This window comes from Rhinopithecus bieti, unplaced genomic scaffold (assembly GCF_001698545.2).
Source record: "Rhinopithecus bieti isolate Rb0 unplaced genomic scaffold, ASM169854v2 scaffold_41913, whole genome shotgun sequence".
Classification (NCBI taxonomy): Eukaryota; Metazoa; Chordata; class Mammalia; order Primates; family Cercopithecidae; genus Rhinopithecus; species Rhinopithecus bieti.
The window spans coordinates 7908292-7918620 of NW_016818964.1; the positions used below are offsets into that span (position 1 = coordinate 7908292).

General features: G+C 43.9%; 1 protein-coding gene across 1 annotated transcript in view; it reads right to left on the reverse strand.

The window, feature by feature from the left end:
- Positions 1-4720: 4720 nt before the first annotated feature.
- Positions 4721-10329, reverse strand: part of BCL11B (BCL11 transcription factor B) — a 92405-nt gene continuing 86796 nt past the window's right edge. Inside the window, exon 5 of the mRNA XM_017857870.1 lies at positions 4721-10329. This exon is cut by the window's right edge and continues 30 nt beyond it. Coding sequence (XP_017713359.1) covers positions 9589-10329 — 741 coding nt within the window. The 3' untranslated portion in view covers positions 4721-9588.

A 10329-nucleotide genomic window follows, 5' to 3' on the forward strand; every position in this document is an offset into this window, starting at 1 on the left:
GCATGTCACTCCCTGGCATATTTTGTCTGCATGAATAATAAGCAGTGTATCTACATTTCTTTTTTCCCTTTGGCTAAAAAGAAGCTTAGACTCAAATTAATGATTTAAGTATAGCAACGTATGGCCGTCTTCTCTAGGCAATATTTTTACATAGGTGTAGACATCTTACTAGAGCTTTTAATCTCTCTGATCCTGATGTTTTGCTGCTTGTTTATGCATTATTACATTTCCTATTGGCCTGCTCACCATCTTGAGGAATGAGGAAGGATGCAAATTACTAACAGTATTTAATAAAATGCCGAAATGGCCATCTACGGGCACATAGCTTTTCCTCTCTCTAGGAATTGCGAATTAGTATTCTTAGTATGGTTTCCAAGAATGATGTCACCAGATCAAATAATCAGAAGATTGTTTGGGCCCTTGATACACACCACTCCAGGGCTTTGCAAAGGGAAGAGGGAAAAGTGGTTGAAACATGATACAGGTAACAAAGCTGAACCCTCAATTGAACTTCCAAACGCAGGCAAGAGGGCTGGGTTGTGCCAAGTGCCAAAGGTAGTCAGGGGTCTGAGGTGTTACCTGCGGTCTGCCCCTTCCTTTTTTTTTTTTTTTTTCTTTTGCTTACCAACCCCTCAGCTCTGCACAATTGCTTCCCTGCTGCACCATAGGACCAGGAGCAAATGCTTAGTAAGATCTTGCTGATGGAAAGAAGTCAGACTAAGAAAAGAGAAGGCAGGAAGGAGGCACTCTCCCTCCTCAATAGCTCCTTGTTTTGCTGGGAGGCCAGCCTAGCCTTTGCAAACCTTTGCAAATGCAGCCTGCAGTGCATTTTCAGTCAAAAAAAAAAAAAAAAAAAAAAAAGCCCTTATGGGGCCTGGCCAATGAGCAAATACTTCAGCATCTCTTTCTCGTTTTGGATAGGTAGGAAACCACCCACATCCTCTAGACAGCACCCCTGGGCTCACACCTTGTGATGCATCCTAAACTGGGCATTACTTACTTTAAATATTTTTAATTATGAAAGATCACAGAAACACAACTTCATTTTTGTTATGGTCTATGAGAAATAAACCATAGTAAAGGTTGATAGTTTGGGCTGTGGCCTGGTACAGTGGGGCGAGAGCTGGTTTTCCTTGTCTGTAATGAAGAGCATGAACATTTCCTCCAGCCTCCTGGTAGACCCTAAGCTCCTATCCAGAAGACTGAGCCCTGATTGTCTGTTCACTGCCTCCCCAGCTAATCAGAAGTTCTTCCAGGGCAGGTACTGTACCCCCTCGCCTAGGAGGGTGGAGCACGTGGTAGGAACTCCAGGAGACTTAAGGGAATAAACAACTGAGCAGATAGATAGATGGATGTCCCATCCTGCCCACTGAAGGGCAAACTCTGGGAAGGCAGGGGGAAGTCGTACTGACCCCTATCTTCCCAGCAGGGTCTGTGATGCTGCAGAAACGTTTATTACACGAACAAGCTTGTGGCTGGCTGGGTGAATGAGTGGCTGTATGGATAAATGGATGGATGTACGACACGCTAGTGTTTGGGAGACTGTTTCTGATATGGTTTGGCTGTGTCCCTACCCAAATCTCATCTTGAATTGTAGCTCCCATAATTCCCATGCATCATGGGAAGGACCTAGTAGGAGGTAAATGAATCATGGGAGCTGGTCTTCACCATGCTGTTCTTATGATAGTGAATAAGTCTCATGAGATCTGATGGTTTTATAAAGGGAAGTTCCCCTACACAAGTTCTCTCTTGCCTGTCACTGTGTAAGACATGCCTTTTGCCTTCTACCATGATTGTGAGGCCTCCCAAGCCACATGGAACTGTGAGTTCATTAAACCTCTTTTTTTTTATAAATTACCCAGTCTCGGGTATGTTTTTACCAGCAGTGTGTAAACAAACTAACACAGTTTCTATGTTAGATAGGGTAAATGACTTTTAAGGGTTCCAGCCAGCTCTGGGATCCTGCATCTCTTTGGGCTTAACTGGGCTGTTCCAACCTCCATGCGCATTCTCTGCAAGACAGACCACTGCTCCCTCCCTGGTCCTTATTTTCCTAGTGAATTTTTACTCATCTTTCACAGAGAAGCACAGCTTCCCTAACCCTCCCTCTTCAAGGCTGATTAGTCACGCCATCTTCCCGGCCCCTGTCACTGCCCACACTACCCTGTCCTGTTTCATAACATGTCTCTCTCCATGAGGACAAAGACCAGGCCAGAGACCTCCCTGTGCCCAGTCCTGACATCTGACTCAGTCTTTGCTTTAGGAATTAAAGCGACTTCCAAGCTCAACCTTTTTTGACTTCTTTGGTACATCATATGTGGTCTGTAACCAGGATCCCATAAAACTGTTTTGAAGATTATGCAGAGCAGGCAATTAGTGACTAAGGTTTCATCTGCACACAAGAAAGTCAGAATATGTATCCTCCCTAGCTCAAAAGTTACGTGAGACTCATTCTATATTTCCATTGCATTAACATTAAAAAAGAAACCCAACAAGTCCTATTCATCTAGTTTTATCGGCAAGCAGACAGGGAAGTTTTCTAGTTTTAATTGTCTCAAACTACAATTAGGAGTGATTGGAAAACATGGGGACCTTGTGGCTTGCACAGTGGCTGAAGACTCCAAGTCATAGCCAACAGTAAAATGGGATTTTCTGTTCTTGAGAATCCATCCTCACCCCGATTTTTGTAATCTGAACAGCAAACATTTCTGACATTACCTTTCCCATCATATCTTGTGACTCTGTACACATGTGGCACTCTCATCAGGGTCCAGCTGTTCAAAGGTAGAATAGTTCCTTCCCAACTACCTTAACTCTCCATTTTACAGATGGGGAAACCAAGGCCCAGAAAAGGGAAGGGACTGACCTAAGGTCTCAGAGCTGGTTACCGGCAAGACAATGGTGAGAACCGAAGTGAGTTTTTCCTTTGCCCCATGGGTAATCCCCAAGTTTGACCAGAAGTGTGAAGACAGGTATTCATGAGTGTTAACTCCCTCCTCCCAATCAATTCCTGGTACTCAACCTAGGGTTTTGTTCCCCACCTCTAAAATGGAGAGAGTCTCCCTGAGATGAGCATATCCTGCTGTATTCCAGCCAGAAGGTAACTGAGCATTTCAGTTCTGCTATTTGCCTAGCTTTCTGGGTGGGAAAGACAGACACATTAAGGTTTGGCCAGGCACAGTGGCCAGGAGGCTGAGTTTGAGATTAGCCTGGGCAACATAGGGAGACTTCATCTCTACAAAAAACAAAAAAATAGAAAAAAATTAGTGGGCATACTGGCACACACCTGTAATCGCAGCTACTTTGGGAAGTTGAAGCAGGAGGATTACTTGAGCCCAGGTGGTTGAGGCTGCATAAGCTGTAATTGCACCATTGTACTCCAGCCTGGACAACAGAGCAAGACCCTGTCTCCAAAAAAAAAAAAAGGCTCAAATATCTGTGTTTTAAAGCCTACTGGGGAAAAGACTTTGGAGCCCAGGACCTATGGAAAAGGAAATTTTCTCTCTGGGAATTCATATTCCTTAAGGCCCTAGAAAGCAAGGCAAGTGTCTCAAATAACCATCAGCTCCATTTCTGGTGCTGGAGTTGAAACCCCACTTCTTGTCCAGTGGCCTTGGGAGAACAATGGCTTGTGTGGGGTGAAGACAAGACATAGAGGAACATGCTACCCTTCTTTTTCTTCTCATCTCTGTGAACAGAGGCCACAAATCACCTTAGCAAGCATGGCTTGTTATTTTCATTCTTGTAAAGTCTCTTTATGAATATTCTTGGGCTGCCTGAATTCTTGGTACCTGGTTCACATCAGTGCCCAGTGATAGTTTGCAGAAGTGGTGTGAGCAGATTGTTCTTTGTCCCTTTAAGAACAGAAAACATAGAAAAAGAATGGTCAAAAACCCAGTGGGCCACCGTTTGTTCCCTCATGCTCAAGGGTGGACCCTGCCTCTCTCTTGCTCACATGGAGAGAACCAAAAGTTCCTTCATGCCTCGGTGTGACTGGAACCCAACAGCCCTGCCTCCTTCCACCCCATCTTGTTGGCTGCTCCAGGCCCAGCACTGGGAAATGCGGAGTTAAAGCTACTTCATTCTGCAAGGGCTAACTTTGATCATCCCCAATGAAAGTTTCCTCATTCCTCATGAATGAGTTTTAACAAAATTCATCAACCTCGTTTTATAAATGGGAAAACCAAGGGGACCTGCCCAAGGGCACAGAGTCATTTAGACCCTTGGGGCAGGGTCTCCTTCTCCCTGGATTTTGATCCCCCTGTGGCTCACAAGAGCTCTCCCTGGGTATTGAGAAAATGGGAGCCGAATTAGGCTCAACTTGAGTCTAATCATTCCTAACCAAGTGTATTTTCTTTTCAACTACTTGTTTACAAGTTCAGTCGGATAGGTGAATCACCTGGATCATTTTCAAAAATGCCGATACGGGGACCTGCCTCCAGAGATTCTAACAGAATGGTCTGGGATGTCTCCTGGGCCCTGAGATTTTTAAAAGCTCCCAGAAGATTCCCATGTGCAACTGGGCCGAGAACCACTGTTCTAGATCACACTGCTGCACAGGGGCTAAGAGAACTATAGGGCTCTCATGCCATGATTTCCTGTCATCCTCTCGATGGGCTTAAAGATTTGGGTCAGGAAGAAAATGGAGAAAGACCTTCAGTTCGCCCTTCAAAACAAGCTGTCCATCCCCCACTTTTAAAAGACACAGAAAAGGACAAGGTTTGGAGATCAAGTTAAATGTCCAATTTATTTTTATAACTTGAAACCAGAACAAACTTGGTTTTGAACAAGCGTACAAATGAAATGGCAGACACATGCTGAACTCAACATTGTGACATTAAGGAAAAAAAGAGGCCCAAAATCTTGTACAGAGAATAAAGGAACAATAAATATTTTACTAAGCCATATTGAAATGACCTCCTGTCATCTCAACATTTTATCCATAATAAAAAAAAAAAGTGCCTGTTTCTTAAACAGAGCACAAATACCAAGCAATAATAAATAGTTCCAAACTTGTAGTAAAAGACAAAACCTCCAAGTAAACAACAAAAGCTCATACGATAATAGAAAAGGTAATAAAAATATTTTGCCTTGCCAGTACAAATGCAAACAACTTAAATCAATGGGACTTTGCTTTGCAGGGCTGAGTTACAAGGAGCACCAAAATCACGGGTTTGCCTGTGTTCCACGAGACCTTCGGCTGACGGTTACTTAGGACTGGGATGAAAGGCTGATTTCCTTACTTTTCACATTTTGCTTAGAGTAATTCGGTCTCCTCCTCTCCTCATGAAAGACTCTCTAATGGCAAGTGGTGGGTTCCAATTGGGGGCAACTTTGAACAAAGTTATGGCAGTGTGGAAACCGGCCTGAGGTCGGCTGAGTCACCCATGCTAGAGGCCTCTCGGGATCATCTGCTTCCCTGTTGGTTTTTTAAACACAAAAGGGAAGCAAAGTTCTCTCTTCTCTGCAGTCACAGAGACACACAATGCTTGTGCTTTGGGATGGCTTAGTCCTGGCAATCTGGTAAGCTGGTGAGCACTGGCTAGCTGTTACGACTACAGGAGGGCGACCCTGGAGGCACTCCAGGACCTCAGTGGGGCATCCAAAGGCAACAGCAGCCCCGGATCTGCAGGTAGGAAACTGCAGTAGGAAACTGAAATCTCAGCTTTCTCTCCCATTCCCTCCCCTTTTTTTTTAACTTTGCAAAGGTAAGTGGCAAGGAGGAAAGAGTGCATCGAACAGAAAAGTTTCTGCATTTGGTAAGGAATTGCCCAAAAGGATGCTTGGTTACACTTTCATAACCTGAAATAATGGTTTCTTGCATTTCCTGAAATAAAAAAATGACTTCCTGATATTGGTATTTTACTTAAAAATGCATTATTCCCTCATCCAAAAGACCACCACTTTATCTTAAAGCTACTTGGCTTTACAAAAAAAAAAATTGAAATAGAGGATTAGGGGAGGAACAGATATGAAGAAAGAAATTAAATAAAAAATGAAAAAAAAAATAAAGGACCAATGGAGGATGAAGGATGGAGAGGAAACGCACGGGAAGGAGAGAGAACGAGATATGGAAAGGCACCAAATTCATCCCAGGCCCTCGCATTCGGAAACTGACGGAATGTAGGTTTCAGAGAGCAAAGCAGCAAAGCAGGGAAGAAAGACAAGAGGCCAACACTCTCCACGGCACGAAAGGTCCTGGCTGTGATGGAGTCTCCTTCCTGAAATCCAATTTGTACTGGTCTCAACAGCAGGTCACTTCACTCAGACCCAGCTGAATCACCAGCTCCTTTCATGATATTTGTGTTTGTTTCACAATTTCTCAAGGACTAAAGCAGCTCGGTTTGCATTGCTTTCTGCTGGTAAGGGCGGGAGAGGTGGTGGTGGTGACCGCCACAGAAGTGATGGTAGAGAAGGAAGATGTTCTCTCGCTCTCTCTCCTCTACATCTGACATCTTACAGATGGCCTCTTGGAGAAAGGGAAGACGATGTGGAATATTACTGACATCTTTACAAAAACTGATTTTTTTTTCCACTCAACACAAATAAAGAATTTCCCATCCGGTCTGCTGTGGCCACACCAAGGAGCCTTGATGCAAGGTTCGGGCGTTCAGAGAGAAGCCCAACACGAACGGTTCTCTGTGTAGGCCAATTCCGACAAAAAATATATACAACTAAATGATTTGTGAACCAAAGCATTTAACTACTTCCTTTTGTTTCTTTTTCTCAAAGGTTGTCAAACAACCCTTTTCTCCTGTACAATAGGACTTAACATACAAATTTTTTTTTTTGCAATATTTTATCCTGCCAAATTAAAAAAATATATTATGGCAGCCTGTTTGTTTTGTTTTTTTTTTCTTTTATTTCCAAATTCACTAACAAAAAGGTACATTAAATCCCTTTAAAAGGACAAGCTTACAGTTAAAAAATTACGAGCTCCAGTAAAAATACAGCAAGTGCCTACATCATATGAACCAACCAATATATCCATTCCAGAGGGAGGCGGGAAGAGAAAAATAAGTACAGGTCAGAAATGTGATTTTTTTTTTCTGCAAAGCAATAACAATATTAAGCACTTTTTTTCTACATACTTTTTCTACATGGTGTAGCAATCCCCTTTGAATCCCCAAATACAAGTTTCTATACATTTTTTTTGAAATAAAAATTCAACACCCAAGGCAGAAAAAAATTTACTAAAACTCCGACTTTACAGTTACTGTGACAAGAACAAATTTATAGACCCACCATTTAAATTTTACTGCAACATTTTCAAGGAAAAGAAAAGGGTATTTTTTTTTCTTGTTTTGTAAAATGCCCAGGCATTCTCGATTATTACAAATACTGGTCCACTTTTACAGTAATCAAGAAATTTTAATATATATAATATATACTAAAACCCCGTCACCAAAAGAAAACAATATACACGCGGCCACTGTGGCATTTTTGTATAACCTATTAAGCAAACTTTGAAAAAAAATGATCGCTCCAACACACATACACACAATTTTTTTTACCCTTGTATGTACCCAATACTGTAAACGTATTTTTAAGACAGAGTGCACTAAATTTAACTTTAGAAAAAATTAGCTGTTGTTCCTGAATTGTTTTTGTTTTGCTTTTCATTCAACGATATCAACTTGTAACTTGTGTCACTTGAGTTTTAATTCAGCAGTAAATCACCTCCACTCCATATCTAAGCAGCGTTGTCCCAAAAACAAAAGGGGCTGAGGATAATTCAGCTAATGGATGTCCAAGGTTGTGCTGGGTTTATTTCTTCATTTGATTGGGTCTTATGGCATTTCATATCCTCTATCTTCAACCAGAATTTTTTTTTTTTTTTACTTAAAGTAAATGTGGCTTTGTTAGTTTCTAAAGAATGTACTTTTCTTGTTTTACTTTTTTAAAAAGTCTTTTCATTTCAAAAAAAAAGTTTTGCATTTGTCTCAAGAGACTCAAATAGGAAGATCAGTTTTCAAGGCACTCACATCAAATTGAATGGCAGTAGAAAAACTGTCCTATAAATTATTATTTTATTTTGTTCTTTATAGTGCCAGTATTGTGAATGCCACGCTTAGCAACACTGACACTCAATCTCAGCTGTCCCTTACAGTTTAACCCACCTCTGGGCCAAAGAGAAGAATATGCTGCAATTTCTTGTTTAGAAGCCATTAATTTAAATGCAAACAAAAGCTTTAAAGTGCGGGTCAACAGAATTCAAATGTCTAATCTTAACAGTTCAATGTTTAGTACCTTCCAACCTAATGAGATAGAAAACAAAACAAAACAAAACAAAAAAAAACCTGGGAAGTAGCGCTGGGCACCTTCTGATGGAACTCCTCCCATGCTTTTTCAGTAACAGAGAATAGAAATTTGCAAGATCCCCACCCCACCCATCCCTACAATATCATCAGTGTGCATTAAATGAGAGAACACTAACTTCAATTCATTAGGGCATTCGTCTGCTTGGGAAATGATCAATGACCCCTTGTAGCAACATAGGATTTGAGATTTATGTGGTGGGGGTGATAAAGAGAGAAGCCGTCAAGCCAGAAAACGCCTAAAAGAACACCGCTAGTTTCTTCCTTTCTGTGTCACTGCAGGCCACCCCATCTCCCCAAAAAGGTACCCCTCAGCCCATTTTATGTAGCCTAATCTACAGCGAATAGCAGCCATGGCACCCCAGGGCACACCAATATTCCAAGAAAAGGATAGTTATCTGTTGGTCATGCACAACCTCAGAATGCGGTCGGGCCATTTCCCAGAGGAGCCCTCCAAAATCCTCTCTGGCAGTGCTGAGTCTGTGGGGTGCCTCCCCTAGCACCACCACTCAAGGCTTCCCTTACGTAATATGAAAGCTGAAATCAACACAGAAAAGGCCGCTTTACTTGGGACGACATGAGTGCTACATCTCCATTCCAATTCCGAAACAAAGTGCTACGACTTTAAAGATTGTTATCCGCTGTACATCCACACCCCCCACCCCAAAAACAAAAATTAAAATTAAAAAAATTAAAATTAAAAAAACTGCATGCCACTTTTATTTCAAGACAAAAAAAGAGGAAGGAATGAAAAGTAAACAATTTTAAAAGTCATTTGAGTGTTGGCTTCTTCACAAGAAATTACACATGCTTAGCTTAAATTTCAAAAAAGCAGCACCACCCCTCCCCCCAAATTATAATTTAAAAGATATGCTTCCCCTCTAACATTGCTTGCGAGTCATTGCTCAGGCTACTACCGGGTTTTAAAAAAAAATAAAGAAGGGATGGATACCCAACAAAAATCTCTTAAAGGAATTCAAACAGAAAAAATAATAATAAAAAGTACCTGCACATGCCAAAAAAATTACAAAACCCAATAAATACAGAAATTATTGCACAGTTAAAAGGCTCCACAATTTGTACTGCCTTAATCAACCCTCGGGTTTCCATAGGACTTCGCAGACACAGGTTAGGTTGGAGTGCCGCCTCCCCTGGGCCCCGGGGACACGCGGGGTGCGGGGTGGTGGTGACACGGAGGCAAGTCAGGTCAGCATTCTCTCGGTTGGCAACGGTTCCACTGTACAGGTGCGGGGCGCCAGGGCCCGCGCGCTTAGCTCCTCTCGGCCTGCTCGATTTTGACGTCGTTAGTCAGCAAGTGCTCGCCGTGCCACTTTTTCATGTGTTTCTCCAGGGTGCTGTAGACGCTGAAGGGCATCTGGCAGATGTCGCAGCGGTACACCTCCTTGCCGATCTGCCCGTGCGTCTTCATGTGGCGCGTGAGCTTGCTGCTCTGCGCGCATGCGTAGTTGCACAGCTCGCACTTGTAAGGCCGCTCGCCGGTGTGGCTCCGCCTGTGCACCGTCAGGTTGCTGCAGTTCTTGAACACCTTGCCGCAGTACTCGCACGTGTCGCTGCGGCGGCCCTCCTTGGAGCTGGGCCGCCCGGGGCCGGGACCGCCCAGGTGCGGGGTGCTGCCTCCGCTGGCCGTGCCACTGCGGCCCGAGAGGCCGCCGTCCAGCAGGTCCCCGGGCGGCGTGGAGAAGCGCAGGCTGCCGTTCTCGGACGAGTGCTCAGACGACGTGGCGAAGGGCGACTGTCGTGCGTCCGTGAAGCCCAGGAAGGGGTCCTTCATGAAGTGCCGCGACGCCGCGTAGCCCACCAGCCACTGCGAGTACACGTTCTCGGACGGGATGAGCGCGGCGGGCGGCAGCTCCAGGTCCTTCTCCACCTTGATGCGCTTGGCGGCGCTGTTGAGCCCCGGGCTGGGCAGCGGCGCGGGCTTGCGCGGGAAAAGCCCAGGGAAAGGCTCGGTGCCCGGCGCGAAGCCGCCCCCGCGCCCGTTGACCGCGCC